We start from the raw sequence: 24098 nt of genomic DNA, 5'->3' as shown, positions 1-24098 counted from the left end.
TTCCTCTGACTCACATGATGAGCTGGGCAATTACCCCGTCTTTGGACCTCTGTCTCCCAATCTGGTGGAAATAGGGGGAATCCCGAGGGCTTCCTGGCACACGGCACGCTCCTGTGGACACGGGGGGAGGGGGGTTACTCCCTGAGAGACCCCCTTCCTTTGTGTTTCAGGAGCCTCCCCAGGCAGGAGAGAATGGCAGGCAGGGGTGTGTCTGTTCCCTGACTGGGACACCACCTTGTCCCATGTGGCTCCTCGCTGGAGCCCAGCCCTCCCTCTGAAGAAGGGAACTCGTCACAGGCAACTCCCCCCACCCCCGCCACCCTGCAGAACAGCTGTCTGGGCCTCTCTGGGGTTGGCTGGTTGCACAGCAGCCTCTGGGAAGCCCAAAGAGGTCCACAAGGCATTGGCTGGACACTGGGGGTGTCAGGGACTCCTCCGAGATGGCCCGGGAGGTCATGTCCAGCTGCCTCAATCCCCACTCTGGTCCTGCCCGGTCCTGTGGCCCGTTGTTCATGCCACCCTTCCCCCCGCCGCCTCCTGGATTTCCAATCCCCAGTTTATTTGTCTAAGAGTCACTTGAAAAACTGGAGCCCAGAGAGGGAAACCACTGGTCACACTGTGCACAGCGAGTCTGTGACTGAATGGTCGGGGAAGTTCGATCTGTGAAGTGAGAAGGGTTATGAATTCTCACACGACTGCAGCCGCAGGAATGCAGCCCCTCCTCCTGGCCATTTTGGAAGAGGGATGGCTCTCTGGGAGGACCCATCCGTACTTATCCTTGTGTGGATGGAGAACGAAGTCCCAGAGAGAGCGAGAGACTTGCTCAGTCTCATAGCGGGTCTGAGGCCCCTTGTGACCAGAGCCAAACCGCCCACTTCATAAAGAGAGAAGCTAGTCCCAGATTCCCGGGACACCTACACTCTCCCTAAGGTGTCTACACTTGCCCTGCGCTCCTCTGACCAGCCTCCTGCCCTCTCCCCATAGCCCGATTCTTCTTCCTCTTTGCTGTGTGACTGGGCCATGACCCTGTCCAGCTCTGGGCCTCTGCTGCCTGTTCAAGAAGACCCCTCCTGGCAGAGTCTCAGAGACTCTAAGTGGCCCCCAGCCCCAGGACCAGTGGGAGAAGAGCCAGGGTAAGGGGCTACTCCTGCCCAGCATTGGGGTGGGGTGGCGCCCACACAGCCCAGCCTCCCAGAGCCAGGCCAGCCCCCACTGCAGTGACCTCCCATCTCCAGGCCAGCCGACTGAATTCCTCCTTTAGAATAATAAACAGTGCGGCCAGCCAGGGAGGCTGAGAGGGGAGGGACAAGGAGGCTGAAATGACCCCCTCCCCCAGCCTCGGCTGCTAATGATTTTCTTTGGCTGAGATCTTGGGCAGGAAGAGGGGAGTCAGAGGGGCACCCGCCGAGGGGCAGATGGGCCTCTAAGGGGGCTGCTGACTCCACCATGGGGCCGCTCCCGCCCACTGGAGGAGGCCTGGCATCCAGCTGGAGGGGCTGGGGCAGGAGGGCTGGGAGAGGGAGGGGGCGCATCCAAAGAGCTGGACTTGCAGTCTGGAGCAATTGGGAGGGGGAGAAATGAAGGGACCTGCAAGCAGGCTGGTCTGAAAGGATGGGGAGAAGGAGGAGAAGAAGAGCAGGTTCACTCAGAGAGCTTATTGGGCAGAGCTGAGGCTGGGGGTCCACAGGCCAGGAGCTTTCCCTCTGTCCCACCAAAGTGCAAAAGCAGAGCTGTGAGTGGTTCACTCCGCATCATCCCGGGAGACTGAAGCCCGGGAGAGAGTGATGGCACAGAAGGTAGCCCTGCTGGGGCTCAGAGCAGACCCCAGCCAAGGACTGGAAACTGAACGGAGTGAGGCTGGGGTGCAGTGGGGCTGACTTGGGTGTGGCTGCGGAGCAGGCCAGGCTGGGCAGCCACTCCTTGGAGTCAGCAGACCCACATCACCGAGAGGCTCCTTGTTGCCTTGTCACGTGGTCACTACCCACATTTCTTGCTCTGTGACTCCAGTCCACTTCTGATCCCCTCCCCGTCCATGCTACAGGGCAGACCCTTGCAAGCCTGGCTGTTGGTGATTATTTGGGGTCCTTGGATGGGCTGGCCACAGGCAGGGCCAGGACAAAGACTCACCCAGTTCGGTCTGTCTTTCAGTGAGTGTCCCTGCCTCTGTCTCTTTCTGTCTCCATCACTGTGTATCCTCTCTCTCCGTCTCTCTGTGTCTTTGTCTCTACCTCCATCCACGTCTGTCTGTCTGTCTCTGTCTCTCTTTTGGACAAGCTCTGCTGTGTAACCTTAGGCAAACTTCTTTTCCTCTCAGAGCCTCAGTTTCCCCATCTGGATAGTAGGGGTAGGCTGGGGGGGCCCCATTCAGTAGCACCCATGGACCTTCCAAGGTTTGCAGCATTGTGGGGCCGCCCCAGGGCCTAGCCCCTGGCCCCTCTTCCCTGGGCCTCCCTGTGCAGCTCAGGACCCAGTGAAGGGGGCCAGGCGTGGGGGTGCCCCCGCACATTCCACAGCCCTGACTCCCCCACTTCCCTTCCCACAGCCGCCTCTACTTCCTGTTGTGCTTGCAGAGCTGTGGGAGTTCTCTGGGTCTGGCTTACCCCCTCCTTCTCCTCCAGGCCTTTCATCACACTTTCCCAAATATTTGTCCTGGCAGATAAGAGCCTGGTATTGGAACTGTCACCCGGAGGACAGGCCCTTGGAGCCGGCGGGCCCCTGGCCACCATCCCTGCCCAAGTCCCCTGTTTTGCTATACATACTGAGAAACTAAGACCCAGAGAGCAGTGGGGGCTCAGCCAGGGTCACCTGAGAGGCAGAGCCAAAGAAGGTCCCAGGCTCCTTGAGGCTGAGCCTAGTGCAGCGGGAGGGGACCTGTGGGTACTAGGGCGCTCTTGGCTATGGGACACGGGTAGCCTTTGACTTCAGCCCCATGGACACAAAAGCTGGGTGGCCCAGGCCGGGCTCACTCTGCAGGACCCAGGTGCAAAGATGGGTCCTGGCATTGCCTCTGCCCGCCCTGGGCACTGACGGTCTCCTATGTAACTCCGCAGGACACCATGCTGCTTCTGAGTGCCATGCCAGCTCCTGTCCTCAAAGGTAGGTGGGCTGGGCACGTGGGAAGGGCTCTGGGGAGCCACTGTGCAGGACCCTGCAGCTGGCAGGGGTGGTGTGAGCTGCACCAGGGCCTGAGAATCCAGAGGCACTGCTCTGCTCTCGAGCCTCAATGTCCTGCTTTCCCAGTGGGGCTCAGTGAAGGCCCCCTTCCACTGCCCACCCGTCAGCTCACAAACCTCAGCGCATTCCCTGCTTTCCCAGAACCATCAGCTCATAACCTCTGTTGGACTTCCACACCCCATGCTCCCTCGCCAGTTGTCCCCACCCCACTCATTAGGAGTCACTCCAGCCTCCTGTCTCTTCTCAGCACTCGCTGGTATTAGGCTGGCTAGTCTGCTTCTGGTCTGGGACTCCCCACCCCTGCCTAGACCCCTCATTGGCTGTGAACCCCCAAGTCCTAGCTGGGCTTCTCTCAGCATACCCTTCTTCACTCTTGCCTGGTACATGCACTCTGCTGTCCAGGGCAGCTGACCAGGCAATCAGTAGTCATTGGCAAGTGGTGACCAGGCAACAGTTTACCTGAGGATGGCTGATTGGCTTGGCTGAGCACTGACCAATCTGGGAGGACGGGGGGGGGGGGGCGCTTACAGAATCCTTCCCCAGGGGATATCAGCAGGGGAGGTGGAACCAATCACTTGACAATCCCCCAACCCCAGTCCCTTTGAGTCCCCAGGGACCTCAGCATCTCTCCTGCCCCTGTCTGCCCCACTCTGAACCACCTTGCCCCACCCTCCCCAAACAGGGCCACCTCTGTCTGGCCTTTGGGCAGAACCTGGGCAGCTGGGGCGCTGTAGGGACGAGGCTCAGAAGGTGACCTGGGAAATAATGCAGGAACTGGAGGCTGAGAATTGCTTCCCGAGGATTTCCTGATGCCTTTGTGAGAGAGAACATGCCCACGGCCCGCGCACAGCCTGCTGAAGGGCTCTGAGGCTGGGGTCTAAAGGTGCAGTGCCAGCAGGACCTGGGGGCTGGGCACTGAGTCTGGATTAGGGGGGTGTGTTTTTCGAGGGCTGTCATCCCCCAGGGCCAGCTCTAGGGACAGGTATGGAGGTTCCCGCGCTCTGACTGACATCTGATGCCTTCTCTCCTGCAGGCCAGGTGCTGCTGCTGCCCCTGCTGCTGTTGCTGGGACCACAGACACCCCCAGGTCTGGTCATCACACCTCCGGGGCCCGAGCTCATCCTCAATGTCTCCAGCACCTTGGTTCTGACCTGCTCGGGTCCAGATCCAGTGGTGTGGAAACGAATGTCCAAGAGGCCCCCACAAGAGATGGCCATGACCCCGGATGGCAATTTCTCCAGCGTCCTAACGCTGACCAATGTCACTGGGATAGACACGGGGGAATACATGTGTACCTATAATGACTCTCACGAGCTGGAGGCCGATGAGCAAAAACGGCTCTACATCTTTGTGCCAGGTGAGGCCCTGGCTTGTGCTCACTCCCTTACCCCTCTTCTCACTGGTGGGCATCTGGGGCGCTTAGGGAGTGCTTTAGTGACAGGGTAAAACACAGCCAGCTTAGACGAACCAAGGAACCCAGCCTGGCTCAGTCCAGGAGTACGTTCCCTCCCATCCCTTGGGGTGAACATCTACCTGCTCCCCGCCAGCCCACCCCATTCCTGGCTCCCAAGAACTCTGCTTCCTCAGCTGGTTCCAATATGCTCCCTCTTGGCCTCTACACCCCATCTTCCCCATTCTCCAAGCTCCAGGTGCCAGCTGCCTTTCAACTTGTGGCTTTCCCACCCCAGCGCTGTCCATATCGAATGTAAACACTAGAGGGGACCCCCTGAGAGCATACTTACTCTGTAATGGGAGGGCTGAAGTCCAGAAAGGGGGAGAGGCCTGCTCAAGGCCACACAGCAATTCAGAGGAGTGCTGGAAACCCAGCTCCCCCAACCCTCATTTTTTCCCCCCACCCCTGGCAGATCCCACCATGGGCTTCCTCCCTGTCCCCTCCGAGGAATTATTCATCTTCCTCACTAAAGAAACTGAGATCACAATTCCATGCCGAGTGACAGACCCACAACTGGTGGTGACACTGCATGAGAAGAAGGTGGATGACCCACTGCCTTTCCCCTACGACCACCAACATGGCTTCTCTGGGACCTTTGAGGACAAGTCCTATGTCTGCAAAACCACCATCGGGGACAGGGAGGTGGATTCCGAACCCTACTACATCTACAGCCTCCAGGGTGAGCCCCCTTTTGGCCTGATGCTCAGCAGAGGCAAGTGTGACCGTTCAGAGGTATAGACCTTTCCAGCTCACCAAGTGTGCAGCTCCATCTCTCACCGGATTCTCATTACAGCCTTGGAAGGCAGGTCACGTTTCTTCATTTTACAGATGAGGAAACTAAGGCTCAGAAAGAGGATGGAATTTGCCCGAGGTCAAGAGCAGAGCTGGGCTGTATGTAGTGGTGGGCAAAGGCACAGGCTTTGGATCTCAGCTCTGCCACTCCCTGCCTCAGTGACTTTGCACAAGGCACACAGTCTCTCTCGGCCTGCTTCTTCTTCTGCTGTAAAATGGGAATACTGACTCCCTACCTCATGGGATTACTGTAAAGATCACATGAACCAGAAGGTGGGGGGTATCTGGTATACGGTTATGTTCAAGACGGTTCCCCTGTACTTAAGTGCGTGGAGAGTACTTTGGTTTCCAAACTATTATCCCTTGTTGAAGGGCTGGTCCATGTGGACAGAAATTCTGTCTTCTGTGTTTACTGCTCAAGCCCCAGTGCCTAGAATAGTACTTGGCATAGAGTAGATATTTAATGAATATTTGTTGAATAAATGACTCTTCCACACCAGTCATCCCTTCCCTCTCTGCACCCTGACCCCATCCCCAGCCTGAAGTGCTGGTAGCTGGTGGCGACTTCCTCAGACCTAAGCCAGTCTCTCTCCACCAGCGTCGTCCATCAATGTCTCCATGAGTGCAGTGCAGACTGTGGTTCGCCAGGGCGAGAACATCACCATCACGTGCGTGGTGACTGGGAACGAGGTGGTCAACTTTGAGTGGATGTACCCCCGTGAGGAGGTAATGCTGGGACAGGGGTTGGCGTAAGGGCCAGGCAGGGATGGATATCTTGCCTGGAAGCCTGACTTCCCGGATGCTTCCTGATTTGGGGACATGCCCCACCTGTCCCTACAGAGTGGGCGGCAAGTGGAGCCGGTGACCGACTTTGATACCCCCTTCTACATCCGCTCCACCCTGCACATCCCCAGTGCTGAGCTGGGCGACTCAGGGACCTACATCTGCAATGTATCAGAGAGTGTGTACGACCACCAGGATGAAAAAGCCATCAATGTTACCGTGGTCGGTGCGTGCCTTGGGCTCAGCCCAACCCTCACTCTGAGCTGGATCCACACCCTGTCACAGCCCTGTGGTACCGTCAGCCACATGTCCGTCCAGCTCTGGCCTCACTGCCAACCAGGGCTGCATTTCCAGGAGAAACCCAAACCAAAACGCAGGGCCAACTCCAAATCCAACCTTAACCCCATCTAGAGTTTCCTCCGAGCCAGAGCCTAGGCCCCAATCCAATGTCTGATCCTAGCCGTCATTCCAGGCTCAGGCAGCCCCAACCCCAAAGTCAACCAAGCTGCAACCCATCTCGGCCATAATCCTGGGCCAGAACATGCCCAGAGAGAACTACAATTCCACCCTCAATCTCAAAGCTAGCCTGCAAACCATATCAGCTCCAAATTCGGCCCAGCCCCAGCCCCAGCCCCAGCCCCAGCCCCAGCCCCAGCCCCAGCTTCAGCCCCAGATTGGGTAGTTCTCAAAGGTAACTCCTTGCCTCCAGAAGCCCCGCCCCACGAGGCACTGTCCCATTTATGGCCAGACATAGCCCCGCCCCTGACAGTCACCCCTTGCAGAGAGTGGCTATGTGCGCTTGCTGAGGGAGCTGGACGCTGTACAGTCCGCGGAACTGCACCGGAGCCAGACGCTGAAGGTGGCCTTCGAGGCCTACCCACCGCCTATGGTCAAGTGGTTCAAGGACAACCACACTCTGGGCGACTCCAACGCCGGCGAGATTGTCCTGTCCACGCGCAATGTGTCCGAGACTTGGTGAGCAGCCGCCTGCCCACTCCATTCTTGAAGTTGTGGTCCGCAGCCACCAAGCAGCCCACAGCCTTCAGCTGCTTGACAAAAACTAGGCCCATCTTTCCTGAGAGCTTACTATGTGCCAGGGGCTCTTTCAGGGGCTGTGCCAGGCCCGGGGATGCTGCAGAGAACAGAGCAAGCAGTCCCATGCCTCCTAGAGCTTCCTGTCTAGTGGGGAAACCAGGCGCGGGTCAGATAAACACCAGGATGTTTAATTGTCCTTGTGATGGCTGGAGCCATCAGGAGGCAGCGGAAAAGCAGGATGATTGGGAAAGAGGGTGCCAGGCAGCCCACTGCCACCTGTGCATGGGTGGTAGCTGGAGGTGCCCTATGTTAGGATAAAGGAGTGTCAGGCCTTTCTGAAGGAGAAGAGATTTGGGGGAGAGGGGAAATGGTGCCGTCCCTTCACCCCACCCCTGTTGTCCCTCCTAACCGGCCTCTTGGCTCAGTGGAGCTGCCTATGGTTGGGGATTCAGGAGACTAAACCTACGGGTGAGTTCTGGCTCCACTACTGACTCTGTGACCTTGGCAAGCCCCTTCCCCTCTCTGGGCCTTGTTTTCCCTGTCTGTACAAGGAGGGTGGGGAGGGCTGTGAGAGTTCTTTCAGCTCTGACAGCTGGGTCTCCTGGCCTGGCCTGCCCCCAGGTACGTGTCAGAACTGACACTGGTGCGGGTGAAGGTGGCTGAGGCTGGTTTCTACACCATGCTGGCCTCCAATGAGGACGATGAGCTCCTGGTCTCCTTCCAGCTGCAAATCAACGGTGAGGAGCCCTCCACCCTGCTTTCCTTCCCCTCACCTCCCACTCCCACTTCCTCTCCCTTCCTACACTGTCCACCCAGCCACAGGAGGAATCGGAGAGGGAGCCCGGGACTCAGGAGACTGGGTTGTAGTCCTAGCTTCCACACTGACCCCCTGCTCTATGCATACCCTGTTTCTGGGCCTCAGTTTCCCCAGCCATACAAGTTGGCCATTGGGCTAGACTAGTGTTTCCCAAAACTCAGTCATTCCTGTGCCAAAGCCATGGTTTTTCCTTGTCACACACCACTTGAACAACACTACTAATCAAACGGATGTTTACTGAACAGCCACAGCGCACCAGGCTGCTCAAGGTCCTTGAGGCCCTGCCTTCCTCAGTGCAGCCTAAATCCTAGCGCTGGAAGACAAATGCTCAACAGTAGCGGTAAAGTCCCCAGCCAAATATGTAGGAGGTTAGAAGGTAACAAGTGTCTTGAAAGAGAAAGAAAAAGCTTTGGAGTGGGGTGGGGGAGGATTGGGAGTTCTGGGGGCAGGGACAGTGAGGGCTGCACTTTTAAATAGCGGGGATGGGTTTCAGGAGGACTTGAGGAAGGTGAGGTCATTAGTCAAGTGGCTATTTGGGAAATGGGCATCCCAGGCAGTGTGAGGTGGGAGTGATGGCAGAAAGGACCGAGTGGCTGGAACAGTGCGATGGAGTGGGGGGGGGGGGGGATGAGGTCAGAGCCGGGACATGGCAGTTAGGGGCTGGCTGGGGGGGGGGGCAGATCCTGGAGGTCCTCGTGGGCTCCTGTGTGGACTTTGGCTTTTGCTGCGGCTGCAGTGCAGTCACTGCAGGGTTTGGGGCAGAACATCATGACAGTGACTTAATGTTTTGTCAGTAGACTTTCTAAAAATTTAGTTTGAAAGAGAATTTAACCTCTCCGTCGTAGATGGAAAATCACTGTTACGTGTCATAAATATAAAGCACCCACTAAAATAAACTCCAAGACAACAGAACAACGCTGTTAAATTCCAGCTCCATGTTCTTTCTTGCCTTCCCAGGGCGTGATCCCGAGGCCGCTCTGGCTTTGTTAGAAGGGAAGATTAGCAAGCCTCAGAAAGGTGTTAAAAACAGACCAGCACCCTGCTGAGGCTTTCCCTTTGAAATACCCAGAAGGGGAATCCGTCAGTTTTCACACGGTGATTCCTGGCATTTAATGTTCACCTGCAGTCTGCAGCTCCCTTCCCCCGTCCAGGGAAGACTCTAGGCCACGCCCTCCCTCCACGAGGGTCTTCCTCACTCACTGTCTATTCTGACCTTCTCTCCTCCTGGCCCCATGCCTTCTCCTTGCAGTGCCTGTCCGTGTGCTGGAGCTGAGAGAGAGCCATCCTGCCGATGGGGAGCAGACAGTCCGCTGTCGCGGCCGGGGCATGCCTCAGCCGCACCTCACCTGGTCTACTTGCCGTGACCTCAAAAGGTGAGACCACCTGTCTCAGTCGCCCAGTGTACCCACAGCTGGCTGGAAGGACCCATTGAAGGTTATCTAGTCCAGCCCCTTCCTCTAGGCACAGTGTTCCAGGCTAGAGTCGCATCCTAGAAGATGTGGCCTCGCAGAGACGCCCTGCATGACCTAAATTGCCCCTTTTCCTCGCCTTCACTCTGAGGGTCAAACCGAGGGAATGGATTTTGCCAATCAGGCTTTTCCGTTGTGGGGTAGGCGCTCCCCCTGCTGGTTAGTTTGGGGACTGCAGGAGAACCAGCTCAGGACCAGGCGGTGGGAAGTAGTCGGCTTTCCGGCCTCAGTTTCCCTGCCTCCAGAGGACAGAGACTAGAAGCTGACCTGGCTGGCTCACTGCGCAGGTGTCCGCGCGAGCTTCCGCCCACGCTGCTGGGGAACAGTTCCGAGGAGGAGAGCCAGCTGGAGACAAACGTGACGTACTGGGCGGAGGAGCAGGAGTTCGAGGTGGTGAGCACGCTGCGCCTGCGCGGCGTGGATCAGCCACTGTCGGTGCGCTGCACGCTGCGCAACCTGCTGAGCCTTGACATGAAGGAGGTCATTCTTGTGCCACAGTGTGAGTCATCAAGCCTTAGTGGCCCCCAGTGACCCCACCTCCCCACCGTGAGCCTGTCATACTTGTGGCAGTGCCTGTGTGCCCACAGCAGGCCGGAGTCAGCATGTCCCTGAGCACCCAGGAGCCTTGTGAGACCTGCCAGAGTATGGCCCCCCACACTTACTCAACAACACAATGTTGGCACACGTGCACATCCACAAGTATATGTGTATAAGCACTATCTCATGCCTGTGTATGTCCAGTGTGTATATGTCCTAAGCCATGTACACGAGCATGCCCAATCCTTGGACATGGTGTAAACCCTGAAAATGTAGATTTTTAGGCCATGTAATAACGAGTGCACAATCCTCAGATACATGTGTAAACCCACAAGTGTAAGTCTATGCATGTACATGTGGGTGCATAATCCCCAGACAAGTGTGCAAATGATGTATGTACAATTCCTATGCATGTGTGCAAACTGGCATGGTGCATGCCTATAAACATGGAGAGGAGAGGTGAGCCACAGCCTGGCCACCAGGAGCTTGCATCTGGTCTGGAGCTATGGCAGACAGGCCACTCTGAGTCCTGTAAGAACTGAAGGGATAGGGAGGCCAACAGTGATCTGGCGGGGGGAGGGGGCAGGTAGTTACTGAAGGGTATGGAGTATTTATGGAAGAGGCTGAACGTGTGGCCCAGAGGGAGAGGCTGAGGGTCTGACATTGTAGGCTGTGGAGGGGAGTGGGAGGGGGATTCTGTTCCAGGCAGGGTGGGCAGACAGGGTTTGGTGGTGCCAAGGTGGGAGGGGAAGACAGTGGCCAAGTGCCCCGATGGCTCACGGCCAGCTCTTGTCTCTGCCTCCAGCCCTGCCCTTCAAGGTGGTGGTGATCTCAGCCATCTTGGCCTTGGTGGTCCTCACGATTGTCTCCCTCATCATCCTCATCATGCTCTGGCAGAAGGTAAGTCCCACCCTAATGGACACAGACCCACATGTTAGCCCATCATTGTTTTGTATGGACCTCCCACTGTCCTTGAATCCTGGAGGATCTGGCTATGTCTGGGGCCCAGCTCGGAGCTCAGGTGTAAAATGATGTAGAGTGATGCTGGAAGTCTGAGCTGCCTCCATCCCTAGAAGCCTGGTCCAGGACATCAGGGTACCCTATCTGCACTGTTCCCTGTCTGGGTGCTGCCCCGACATCATTGCTGCCCTTCCCCGACACAGGGTATGGGACCTTCCTGGGAGACTCCGTGGGCCCCAGGATTCTTCCACCTCTTACCCACAGAGATTCTCAGACCCTATTACACTGCATTCTAATCCTGTTCATCTGTAGTTTCCATGTTCTGCCCTGAGATTTCCCAATTCTATGCTTCTGACATTTTAAGATTCCTGAATTAGGATTGCAGTACCCCATAGTCTATCTCTTTAAGCTTCCAATGCAGTGATTCCAGCACCCCATGGTTTTACCATCCTATGGTCACATCTTTCTGAGATTCCCAAGATTCCGGCCATGACTGACCCAGCATGCAGAGGGGCTGACCACATCCAGCAGAGTGCCTTGCCTTGTGTCACTTTCTGGGGCGGTGTGTTCCTCTATTCCCATCTAAGGAGCAGCCGAGGCTCTAGGAGAAGCTGGGGAGGAGGTTCTCATGAGCTGGGCCCTCGGCGGTCAGCTACTCCTCGGCCGCTCCCTGACTGGGGCCCCCTGGCATCTGTACCTACTGAACCCACGAAGGCCTTGGCTCTATCGGGAACTTGCTGTGTGACTTCACCTATGCCCCTGCCCCTGTCTGGGACTCTGGGTCTCCTGCCCATCTGTTCCATAAGGGACTGGACCTAGTGGGCCTCAAGACCCCCCTAGTGACCCATCCCTGGTCTTGGCCCCACAGAAGCCCCGCTATGAGATCCGATGGAAGGTGATTGAGTCTGTGAGCTCCGATGGCCATGAGTACATCTATGTGGACCCTATGCAGCTGCCCTACGACTCCACCTGGGAGCTGCCGAGGGACCAGCTTGTGCTTGGTCAGTTGGGGCGACCTAACGAGGCGGTGTGTGGGCTTCAGGCAGTGGGAGCGTTATTTGAGGTCTGGTCCCAGCTTTGCCATGACCAGCTGTGAGACTTAGGGCCCGTGTCTTGCCTTCTCTGTAGTGTGGAGACAAGATGACCCCCCAAGAACCATCTATTGAGGTCCTATGATCCCATTACTCTGTGAGATGGGACCCCTTTGTGACGAGAAAGGACATCTTAACTGAGGACAGGCTTAGTGCCAAGCCTATGCTTAGTCTGGCTGGGAAGCCGAGGGGTGCAGAAGAGCTGTGCTCCCCTCTGGGGAGGGAGCAAGGCTTCCAGGGACTAAGGTGGTTCAGAAAGCAGACAGCACTTAGGTGAGACACTAGGGAGGGCCGTGACTTTAGGAGTCTCATTGGAGGAAACACCTTAAGTCCAGGGTGAGGGTGGAGGGATATGTACGCTGACCCCAGAGAGGGTGGGAGGCAGATTCCTGGTGGACCAGGAGCTGAGGGACCATCTCTACCCCAGGACGTACCCTTGGCTCTGGGGCCTTTGGGCAGGTGGTGGAGGCCACTGCTCATGGCCTGAGCCATTCTCAGGCCACGATGAAAGTGGCTGTCAAGATGCTGAAATGTGAGTCCTGGGAGCACCCCCAAACCCTCCCCGCCCCTCCCCACACACCTGGGCACTCCCAGAGCAGGCCGGGCCTGGCTTGGATTCACTGGGCACAAGGACTGTGGCCACTCTGCAGCAGGCCCTCTCCTCATCTGCTTTGGGAAAGTGGCTCTGTCACCCCGCCCTCTCCTCTGGCAGCCTCCTCCCTCTCCCCACCTCCTTCCTCCCATCCTCTCTCCCCTCCCCTTGCATGTGGGTCCTCACCACCTTTGGCCACAAACTGGGACAGAGTCAGAAGAGGCTCCAGTGCGGCCTCTGCAGGGCCTCTGTGATGGGGCTAGGCCTGAGGCCCTCCCTCCCTCAGCCACAGCCCGAAGCAGTGAGAAGCAAGCCCTCATGTCAGAGCTGAAGATCATGAGTCACCTTGGTCCCCACCTGAACGTGGTCAATCTGCTGGGAGCCTGCACCAAAGGAGGTACAGACCTACTTGCCCAGAGGATTCTGGGAAATGCCGGTGGCCAGAGCTGGGCCCCTCTCCTCAGTCCAGGGATAGCGAGACACCCCAGCTGGAGTGTCTGCACCCACCCTGTTCAACACCCTCACTGTGCAGAGCCAGATGGGTGTGGGATTTAGAAACTCACAGGGTCACAGCAGGGCCAAGGCCAAAGGGTTGCCAGGTCACCAGTGCCAGTGATTCCCAAACCAAGGCATCTTCTGACATTTAAAATGTTCACAATACATTTTTGAATTGAATCTATTGGGGTGACACTGGTTAATGAAACCAAACAGGCTTCAATTGTACGACTCTGCAACACATCATTTGCACACTGCATTGTGTGCTCACCACCGAGAGTCCAGTCTCCTTCTATCTCCATTTACCGCTCTCTCCGCCTTCTTCCACCTCCCCTGCCCCCTTCCCCCTGGCAATCACCATACTGTTGCCTGCCTCTGTTTTTTTCTTAATACAATACATCCTAACAGCTGTAATAAATGACAGCTTATGCGACACTGAGATGAGTTATGTCCCCACTACTGGAGACCATCAGCCTGCTAACCAGGAGCGGCCTTTATTCAGCTCAGAGAGTAAAGTCTTTCTGACTGAGCGCATTTATTTGAAGCTCTGGTCGCAAGTTAGGCTGTAAGTCTGAAAAAAAACAAAAAACAAAAAACCAAAAAAACCCCGTTATTGCCATTTACAGCTGCCATTGTGAGATTTGGGATTTTCCTCAGTATTATGTAACCAAAGCAGAATACAGAAGTGCATCACGCACACAGCCCTGTTTACATTCTCAACAATCGTCCCATTTCACAATTTTTGTTTTCATTAACATCGTCAAGTTCCCACTGATTTACTTTAAGTTAATGTGTTGAATTTGAATTTAAACCACAACCTAAAAATAAATAATTGCCACTGTTTACTTTATATACTGGGCTCTGAAATAAGCTTTAGTTTGAAAACCTGACAACAACAGCTAGCACTGTGTGCTCGTTACGTGCCAGGCACTGAGCGGAGCTGGCAAAGGCATTACACCGTGAACACCCGTGGCAGCCCTTTGTGGTGGGTATTATTAGCCCCATTTAACAGATCGGGAAAGTAAGGCTCAGGGAAACTGGGTACCTTGCTCATGGTCACACAGGCAGGCAAAGAACCCAGGTTTGCCTGGAGCCAAAGCCTCTTCACCATTCTGACAAGCTGCCTCTCCTGTGTGCAAGCCCATCGTTAGCTTCATGGCCCTGGTGGGAAGCCCGAGGCCTCCCAGGGGCTGTCCCTGAGCTTGTCCCTCTGCAGGGCCCATCTACATCATCACCGAGTACTGCCGCTACGGCGACCTGGTGGACTACCTGCACCGCAACAAGCACACCTTCCTGCAGCACTACTCCGACAAGCACCGCCGGCCCAGCTCCGAGCTCTACAGCAATGCCCTGCCCGTCGTGGTGCCCCTGCCCAGGTACCTGGAGGGAGGGGGGATCTGAATCTTTAGGGAACCCCAAGGGGCGGCTGCTTGCCCCCTCTTTGTCCAGTCCAGGAGCTGAGGCCAGGGAGGGTAGAGTGGCTCTGTTTTGCAAGTTAGTTCAGGACCAGGGGCTTGGCCACCCTACAAGGAAAGACAGTAACGTGGATGATAATGGTGGGATTGGCTGCCACCTACTGGCTATCTGCAGTGTGGCAGGCCCTGTGCTAAGCACTCTGCCGGTGTGATTCCTTGGTCCCTCTCTTGATCCCTTTGTCTGGAGTTCCATAGGGAGCCCTTGGGACTCTCCTGTCCCAAGCCTGAATCTATGCTCCACTCCTTACTGTAGTTCCCACGCCCTCTGCACAGCAGCCTCTGTGGTACCCTGAGGTCAACAGATCCCCTTCTTCTTTTCCAAAAATAACATCTTGGTTCTTTTGCTGATTACAAAAGCAGTATGTATTTATTGCAGAGAGAAGAGTAACTTCAGAAAAGCACTAAAAGCCAGTAAAACTCATCCCTGTCTTCCCCAACATTTTGCTCCATTTTCTTCCAGTCTCTTTTCTCCCTAGAGAGGCACGGGGATGCAGCCCCGCAGCTCCCCGGGGAGCTGGTGCTGCAGGCAGGCACGAGGGCAACTCCCTGCCTGCTCTGGGCGGGGGCTGGGCACTCACGGGGCCCTGTGGCTGGATGGTGCTGCAGAGGCCACCGAAAGGCACCTTTTTCCACATGCTGCCTGGGATGGAGCAGCTACCCCTTGACCTGAGCTCTCTGAGGACACACACTGGGTCTTATGTTATCTTGGCCGCCCCAGGACCCGGCTCAGGGCCCCACAGATTGGCTGAAAGGGCTCTCCACGAGGTCACTCACCTGACAGTCACCCAGTGGAGGAAGATGAATCAGTGAGGCAGAGAAGAAATACCTGAGTGACAGGGTCTTGCAGGCCCAGGGGGGGTGAGCAGAGAGAGGGGCAGGAGGGGGAAAAGAAGGGAAAGCCTGTGACCACTCCTCCTGTGACACTCTTCTCACCCTCAGCCACATGTCCCTGCCTGGGGATAGTGACGGCGGCTACATGGACATGAACAAGGATGAGTCGGTGGACTACGTGCCCATGTTGGACATGAAAGGAGACATCAAGTATGCAGACCTCGAGTCCTCCAACTACATGTCTCCTTACGATAACTACGTTCCCTCCGGTGGGTGCCGTGTCCTCTCACCTGAATGGCCCTCCTACTTATGCAGTGATGCATTCTTTTCAAAGCTTGTCATACACCCAGCCAGACAACAGCCCCGGGGTGGTGCGGGGAGGCGGCCTTGTGCCCGTTTCGTAGATGCAGAAACTGAGGGTAGCTGCCCATCCAAATTTGCTGTGTGGTGAAGCCCTGATATGACCCCCAGTTTCTGGGTCGAGACATGCACACAGCCCTCATGGAGGGGAAGTTAGGTGGGGGAGTGCCTGGCCTCCTGGGCCCTGGAGGAAGAGTTGTCCGCTCAGAGAAGGCCTCAGGCTAATGTAGCGCCCCTGAAAAGCAGGCAGGCCAAGCTGAGCAAAGATGGCCTGGGGCAAATGCTGGAAGTTTTTCTGGACAGTGAAGTATCTGACAAAGTAGGAGGGTTAAGGCAGTATTCAGAAATTGTTTTCCTTGTGGGAGAGACTTAGAGGACCGGTGGCCCCTGTCTTGAACAGTTAGCCTCTGGGAGCCAAAGGGCAGGAGTCCTGAGGGCCACGGGAAACGCAAGGTGGTGGGTGACCTTCTGTCCTCCTCTAGCTCCCGAAAGGACCTGTCGAGAGACTTTGATCAACGAGTCCCCAGTGCTTAGCTACATGGATCTTGTGGGCTTCAGCTACCAGGTGGCCAACGGCATGGAGTTCCTGGCCTCCAAGAATGTACGTGTGGTCACTGTGGGCAGATTGAGGTCATGGGGTTGTGGGTCACCCAGCAAGCCAGAGTCCTCCAAGTACACAGCTCCACATGCTACCTCTGTCCCCTCTGGTGGGTGAGGACAGTGAATTCCCTCACACCATGTGACCCCCTCTCACCTGTGTGGCCCCTCACACCGGAACAGTGATGCATTTTTTCCAAAGCACTTGACACGGAGGGTCTTCCCCACTATTGCCCCCAAGGCCTCAGCTCCCCTCACCCCCCACCCCACCCCCAGTGTGTCCACCGAGACCTGGCAGCCAGGAATGTGCTCATCTGTGAGGGCAAGCTGGTCAAGATCTGTGACTTTGGCCTTGCTCGTGACATCATGCGGGACTCTAACTACATCTCCAAAGGCAGCGTGAGTACTTTCCCTGACCCCGAGCACCTCTGACCCTCCTGGTCAGTGGACTTGGACTTACGGGAGATAAGAACAGTGCTCCTATGGTTCGACCTGCCCAGCAGTGACCAGCCCTGCCTACCTGGCCATGTGTGCAGGGACGGGAAGGGGGCCATGAGCTGTGCATGGGGTGAACGGGGGCTCAGATTTGCTGGTAATGACAGGGGGCAAGGGAGCAGCTATAAGGGGTCCCTGGGAGTTTGGACGGGAAGCAGGCCAAATGTGTTGTCTCAAATGGTGGCAGCTGGCAGAGGAAGAGCCAAGCTGACAGGTAAGACAGATGAACAGGTGGCAGGCAGTGTCTGGTTAAAATATGACCATGCTGCCTCCCATTCACATCCCCACTGTCCACACTGGGAGAGGGAACCCCAGAGTTGGAGGGACGCTAGGCCACAGAGATCGAAGGTAGCGAGGATCAGAGCTGGGTGGCACCTCGGCATGTCCCTGGCTCCCACCCCTCTGCTAACTCAGTAAGGGGCCTCTGCTGGGGTCAGGAAGGGAAGCCTGTTCTAGGAGGATCCTCAGACCCTGGGGTTACCATGACCCCAGCTTGTGGGAAAAGAAACTCAGCCTCCTGATTCCCTGGCCAGCACTGGGATGGGCATGGGAAACGTGTGCCAGCAGAAGCAGGCCCTCAGGGTTTAGGGAGTGGGAGAGAGTTGGGGGTGGGAATGCCAGGTCTCCCGGCTCCTGCCCAGGTGCAGAGTGGGGCTCAGCCCCGCCTCACACCCAGGCCATCTGTGCTCCCACAGACCTTCTTGCCGCTGAAGTGGATGGCCCCTGAGAGCATCTTCAACAGCCTCTACACCACCCTGAGCGATGTGTGGTCCTTTGGGATCCTCCTCTGGGAGATCTTCACCCTGGGTATGCCTCCTTCTTCCCATAGTCTGCAGTGGCCTGGCACAGCATCCACCCGCCCCACTCACACGACCAGCCTGGTGGGGCTGTGAATAGACTCTGGGACAGGCCCCTGCTCTGGTTCAAGACCCAACTCTGCTGCTTTCTCACTGCTGTCTGTCCTTGGCAAGTCTCTTGCCCTCTCTGGGTCTCTTTACCTCCCATCTGAATACTGAGGGGTTTGGACAGTGACATCTTTGGGTCTCTGATTCTGGGGGCAGTTTGTGGTATGTCCAGAGCCATGAAGGAGCCCACGTTTCCCAATTCCAAGGCCACCGTCCCCTCAACCCAGCCATGGCGTGAGGGTTTCTCACCACTTTTTCAACACCCCGAACCTGTGTATCTCTTCTCTTGTCTTTGCTCCCTGACAGGTGGCACCCCTTACCCAGAGCTGCCCATGAACGAGCAGTTTTACAACGCCATCAAGCGGGGTTACCGCATGGCCCAGCCCGCCCATGCCTCCGACGAGATGTGAGTGGAGCATTTGGGAGGACTTTTTGGGTGCAAACGATACATACCCACCTGCAGCAGCTTAAGCCAACGATAGACTTATTAGTTCAGAGACATGTAAAAATCTAGGCATGGCTGGCTCTAGGTGTGTGGCTGATTTATCAGCAATCTCTGCTTCTACCCTGGGCTGTGCTCTCCTCTGTGCCAGCCTCATATTCAGCCTGGCACTGCCCAATGGCTACGTCCTACATGCTTTCACCAGAGTTCCGGCAAAAGGCCCGGAGCTGACCATCATGGGCTCCCTGGGGTCACGTGATTACCCAGAACCAGCCACCTAGCTAAGGGGTTGCAAACCCCTACTGGCCAGACCTGGGTCATGTGCTCACACAGGTGTGGTCAACCCCTTGAATCACTGAACTGGGGTTGGGGGAAGGCTTCCCAACGGGATATCCAGGTATGATGATGGGGAAACAGCACCTACCCATGCCCCTTCCACAAGCCCTTTCATTGCTCACCTTGCCCTGGGGGTCAGGCGGCAGTCGCCCTCCTCCTGTGCCCGGTGTCAGAGACCCTGACCCCTGTGTGCCTCTCTCCAGCTACGAGATCATGCAGAAGTGCTGGGAAGAGAAGTTTGAGATTCGCCCCCCCTTCTCCCAGCTGGTGCTGCTTCTCGAGAGGCTGCTGGGTGAGGGTTACAAAAAGGTAGGTTGAGGCAGGGTCGGGGAAGGAATCAGAGAGTTCTAGTCCAGAAGTCAGACACTGGGTACAAGGCTTTGTGTGCCCTGTCAGTGTTTGAGGGACCGACCTTTACCCTCGCTGGGCCTCTGTTTCTTTGCTGTACTAGTAAGGGATGGGCTGGAGCTGTGAGTCTAGTTTACTTTAGCAGCACAGAGAGTTTGGAAGTGAAATCCCACGTGGAAGTGGATGGGTTTAAAGTGGAGGAAAGGAGCCTACAGCCCTCTTCATCCTGCCAAGTCTCGGGGCCCCTTCAGAGGTGTGAACTTCCCGAGGCTGGATGAGTGCTAAGGGCCTCGCCACTTGGGCCCCTTCCTGGCTCCGACAAGGCAAATGGAGCCAGCTGGCCCTGACACCCTCCCTGTGCAGACCTAGAGCGGGGAGTCCTTCTCTGTGGGCACAGACACTGCCATTTCCCTTGGCCCGCCCCCACCCCCACCCCAGGTCTGCTTCTGGCTCTGGGACCAGTGAGACAGAGTGGGGCTGTCACCATTCGGTAGTGAGGGAGACCGAGGCCCCCACTGAAGGGGGTTAAGGCAGGATGAAAGCCCAGACCTGCTTCGTCTGAAGTAGGCAAAATGTTAGGGTGTTGGGTGCTGGTCCACGGACTGGCCCTTTCCTGGGTGGCCTTAAGCTCACCTTGTCTTGTGAGACAGTGCCAGGTGGGAGGGCAGCTCAGCTGTGTGGCTTTGGGTGATTGTCCTTCCTCTCTGAGCACCAATTGACTGATTCACACAAGGCTGCGGGGCTGAGTCAGAATCTAACAGTTGGATGATCCCCAAAGGCTTCTCTGATCTGGCCTCCCCTGTTTCTCTGTGCTCCCTGCCCCTCGGAGCAGAGGTACCAGCAGGTGGATGAGGAGTTTCTGAGGAGCGACCACCCTGCTGTCCTTCGGTCCCAAGCCCGCTTGCCTGGCTTCCATGGCCTCCGATCCCCTCTGGACACCAGCTCAGTCCTCTATACTGCTGTGCAGCCCAATGAGTGCGACAACGACTACATCATCCCCCTGCCTGACCCCAAGCCCGAGGGTGCTGATGAGGGCCCACTGGAGGGTTCCCCCAGCCTGGCCAGGTAGCCACTGTGGCCAGGGAGTGCAAGTGTGCACAGTGTGTGTGCATGTGCATGTGTGTGACTTGCCTTAGAAGTAAGTTACCTAGAGTGAGCACTTACTCCTGCCAGTGAATAGAAGAGAGAATTGAACTCACTTGACCTCTGATGCCCTCGAGTGCAAAGGGCAGGGTGGTAAGAGAAAGACTGGGCTGGGACTTACCTACAATGTACAATAGCTGTTTCCTATAAAGGAGCCCTCCTGGGCCACTACTCTCCCCCCTCTCTGGGAGAAGAGGAAGAAACCCAATTCACACCCCAGCACCCCACATGTTACTACAGGTCATCACCAGCCCCCGGCCTGTGTACCCTGCCTTGGGGGGCCCCAGGGAGCTGACTTGGTGGCAGGAGGCAGAGGGGCCTCCAGGAGCTCAGGCCAGAATTCAGACTGGGAAGAAGGTTCCTGCTTTTCTTTGCCTTGGGATGTGGTGAAGTTAGATGTGGGGAGGGCTTTGGCAGAAGTCCCGGCTGTTGCCTGGACTTGATGTTCAGACAGGGTCCCCCCCTCAACTGGAGAGAATGGTTCCCCATGAGGCCAGACCCCCCCAAAACAAGACCCAGCCCATGGTGCTGTGGCAGGAGCCCCATTGAGGTTCCAGCTGCAGCTCTGCTGTGAGACCTGCCAGGAGCCTTCTTGCTCTGTGCACTGACTGGGAGCACAGCCAGGACTCAGGAGACCCCCCGAAGGCAGCTAATACTCCCTGGCTCCAGGAAGACAGTGTGCAGAGGGGTTATGTGCAGGGTTCAAACAGTCTGCGGTATGAAGGCGGGCCCTGGTGTGTGCCCTCAGACAAGTTCCCTCTCTGGACTTCAGTTTCCTCATCTGTAAATAAAAGCAATGGAGCACTTCAGTTTGGAGGGTGTTGGGAGGGTGAAATAAGGTAGGGTAAACCCTCGGGAGTGCAGGAGATGGAGACGCTGATAAGTGAGGGATATGCTTTGGGCCTCCCAGATTTGCTATGAAGTCTCAGCTCCTACACTCACCTGCTGTGTGGCTTGGGACAATGATATAATCTCTCTGGGCTGCACCTTCCCCACGATGCCTGCCTTGCCTCGTCTTTACAAGGATTGAATGAGGCAGAGTGTGCAAGGTTGGACACACACAGGGCTCCTGATGAACAGCATTGCTGTTTTACTGTGGTTCCCTCCCAGCCTCTCACTCACTTGTCTTCTCCCTCCAGCTCTACCCTGAATGAGGTCAACACCTCCTCAACCATCTCCTGTGACAGCCCTCTGGACCCCCAAGAGGAACCAGAGCCACGGCCCCAGTCTGAGTCCCCAGTGGAGCCAGAGGCAGAGCGGGAGTGGCTGCCAGACCCAAGCTGCCCCGGGCCTCGGGCTGAGGCAGAGGACAGCTTCCTGTAGGGGGCTGGCCCCCACTCTGCCCTGCCCAAAGCACCCCCTCTACCTCCCAGCACCCAGTGTCTCCTGGCCTGTCCTGCCCAGCCTCCCATCAGCCAGGCTGCCTCCATCAGCTGTCCCCTCTGGAAGGCTTTGGCCCCTGACATGTCACACCCAAATCCCTGGGGTTGGCTTAGAAGGCAAGAGACCTGCAGGGGCCATAACCAGCCTTCTGCCTCTGGGGAGGCCATGTGACTCAGAGCCAGGGTTCTCCCAAAGGACTCAGTTGCCCCATCTGTAAGATGGGGAAGTCGGGCTTGGTGGCCCACAGTCTGGGATTCGCACCACAGTTGATAGGTGGAGAGCTTGGAATACCTGGGGAGATTCTCTAGGTAGGTGAGGTAGTAAATGAACTTTGTCCTGTTCAGCCAACTACCCCTCAAGGAGCTGCAGCTCTCTCCTTGTACTTTCTCTGCCCAGAAGCTGGGAAGGGACCCTGGTATCCCTGGCTCCTGGCTGAGCTGGGGCCTGGCCTTGGGCAGTGTTGCCTCCTGTCCTTGAAGTCAGCCTTTGCTCTCCAAGGCCCGGGCTGGCCTGGGCCATCTGCGCTTCATTGATGCTAGGGGCTGAGCCCTGTCCAGGGCATTCCTGCCTGCAGCCCCCGCCCCAGGCAGGCAGGGCACATCTCCCTATAAATAGTGCCCGTGTTGTGTCTTTCTGGCTCCGTGAGCCCTGGGGTCTTTTCCCTCATCACTGCCAGTCTTATTCCACCCACGAGTCTCCAGGGCCAGAGGCTCCACATCCGTGAGGAGTGTGTGGATGTGCGTGCGAAGCATTCACACGTGTGGGCCAGTTTGTGGGCCACGTGTGCATTGGACCCACTGAGGCCTTGCAGGAATCCCTTGCCCTCTCTGGGCCCATTTTCTCTGTCCAGAAATGAGCCAGTTGAGCTCATTGAATTCTGGTGTCCTGCCAGCACTAACATTCTAGAATATTCCTGGGGATGCACACTGCCCAGATAAAGTAAAACCAAACACCCCAACCCTCCATCCTGGGGGTGAGCTGGGGTTGGGGAGATTCCAGACCACATATCACACTCTGGGCATTCAGGAACTGTGCCCCTACCCCAGGTTCCCGGCAAGTCCCAAAAGGCCAGCTGCCCAGACCTTGACACGAAGTGACAGCCAGTATTCTAGAAAGCCCCAAGCAGCTGCCTCAGGGACACAGGAAGACCATGGGAGCCCTTCCAGCACCCACAATGACCTCGGGAGCTATCCTGGGCCAAGGAGACAGAGGGGGCAAATCGGACCACCTGGCACGCCTCCCACACCAACACCTGCCATCCAGGTCTGTGCTAAAGACAGTGGACAAGTGAAGGCTCCTGTGGGGCCCTGGAAATGACAAGAAGCCTTGGATGGGGAACCTGAGAAAGGGGTGCAAGAGATGGGTACTCTGAGCATTGCCTTCTCACCGGCCACTCAACTCACTCTCTCCACCAGCCACCCAGCCCGGTGGGCACTGAGGTGCTGAGTGAGGGCTGTGGCCCAGACCACTGGCAGGGCAGGGCTGGAAAGGGGGTAAGGGAGGATCAGTCCCTCTGGGCACCTGCCCTTATGCTGGGTGGCACCTCCCTGCCCCAGGACCCCTGAAGTCTGGTTGAGGAGGGGACTGGGTTCTCACTACGGTACCAAAGATGTAATCACCTAGGTTTACAAGTATTTTTAGGACTCACATTAACTCACATTTATACAACAAAAGTGCTATTTTATATGCCATCAGAATTTCCTATCTGTGTACCTTTTTTAAGGGAAAGATTTTAATATTAAACCCGGTGCTTCTCACAGACTTTTGTGGTCTCTAGTGGGTTTGGGCCGCTGTGCCTGGTTGGCAGCAGGAGCGGAGTGGGGCCAACAGGGCTCACCCCAGCCACAGCGTTCCCACGTAGGTCCCTTCAGCACTGGGTCTGGTTTCCATCTGTACAATAGGGATTTTTGCACCCTGGATGCTGGGCTTCGGTTTTCCAAGCTGGGAAACGGGGAGGCTCTTCTGTCTCTGCAGGTGCCTGGCCCTGGGGTGGATAGGACTGTTCACAGGCTTGGGAGCCTGAGCCCCTCCTGCTGCCCTGCCCACCCTGCTCCACCATGTGCTTTGGCTTTGGCTATTAAGCTGCCCCCACTCCTGCACCCCCCTGACCCCATCCACTCTGCCTGTGGGCCAGATTGAGTCTGCTGTAGCTCACCAGACGCATCCGCTAAAGCCCAGAGTTGGGCCCCAGTGAGTAGCGGTCGGGTCCCAGTAGGAGGAGGGCAGACACAACACCCAAGGGGAGAGAGAACAGGAAGAAGTGAGGAGAGAGAGCGATGGAGACAGAGGAAGAGGAGCGAAGAAAGATGCTGGAGGACAGTGCCCAGGGTGAGGCCGGGGAGGGAAAGGTTCTGGCTGTGGCTCAGAGGGCATTCTTGCCAGGCGGGGCAGAGGGGTGCAGACCTGGTAGCCCCCGCCCCTTATGACTGAAGGAGGTCGGTGGCGTGGGGCTGGTATTAGCCAGGCATCCTGGTGTGGGCTGGCCAGCTCAGACTGCCCAGCCCAGGCCTTCGAGACCCTGGCGGCAGCATGAGGCCAAGGGCCATAGAGCTACCGGGAGCAGCGGGCCAAGGGCAGGGGTCCTG

At 56.8% G+C, this 24098-nt stretch overlaps 1 protein-coding gene across 3 annotated transcripts in view; it reads left to right on the top strand.

Annotated features, from left to right (window-relative positions):
• The window catches only part of PDGFRB (platelet derived growth factor receptor beta), a 36319-nt gene extending 13047 nt beyond the window's left edge, over positions 1-23272 (top strand). For 2 of the 3 annotated variants that reach the window (XM_045185120.3, XM_071221810.1), the window contains 23 exons: positions 985-1133; positions 3051-3096; positions 4208-4531; positions 5040-5306; positions 6018-6145; positions 6260-6428; positions 6985-7177; positions 7859-7974; positions 9304-9427; positions 9811-10022; positions 10866-10960; positions 11889-12021; positions 12539-12643; positions 12990-13100; positions 14415-14574; positions 15613-15773; positions 16347-16465; positions 16738-16860; positions 17652-17763; positions 18168-18267; positions 18843-18948; positions 19820-20052; positions 21270-23272. In XM_045185120.3, the coding sequence (XP_045041055.2) occupies positions 3057-3096; positions 4208-4531; positions 5040-5306; positions 6018-6145; positions 6260-6428; positions 6985-7177; positions 7859-7974; positions 9304-9427; positions 9811-10022; positions 10866-10960; positions 11889-12021; positions 12539-12643; positions 12990-13100; positions 14415-14574; positions 15613-15773; positions 16347-16465; positions 16738-16860; positions 17652-17763; positions 18168-18267; positions 18843-18948; positions 19820-20052; positions 21270-21453 (3315 nt within the window). In that variant the 5' untranslated portion in view covers positions 985-1133; positions 3051-3056 and the 3' untranslated portion in view covers positions 21454-23272. The remainder of the gene's footprint in view (positions 1-984; positions 1134-3050; positions 3097-4207; positions 4532-5039; positions 5307-6017; positions 6146-6259; positions 6429-6984; positions 7178-7858; positions 7975-9303; positions 9428-9810; positions 10023-10865; positions 10961-11888; positions 12022-12538; positions 12644-12989; positions 13101-14414; positions 14575-15612; positions 15774-16346; positions 16466-16737; positions 16861-17651; positions 17764-18167; positions 18268-18842; positions 18949-19819; positions 20053-21269) is intronic. The other variant, XM_024576904.4, reaches the window with a different exon arrangement.
• The last annotated feature ends 826 nt before the right edge of the window (positions 23273-24098 follow it).

Source organism: Desmodus rotundus, chromosome 6, assembly GCF_022682495.2.
Source record: "Desmodus rotundus isolate HL8 chromosome 6, HLdesRot8A.1, whole genome shotgun sequence".
NCBI classification, from domain to species: Eukaryota; Metazoa; Chordata; class Mammalia; order Chiroptera; family Phyllostomidae; genus Desmodus; species Desmodus rotundus.
This window is presented reverse-complemented; position numbering and strand designations above follow the sequence as displayed.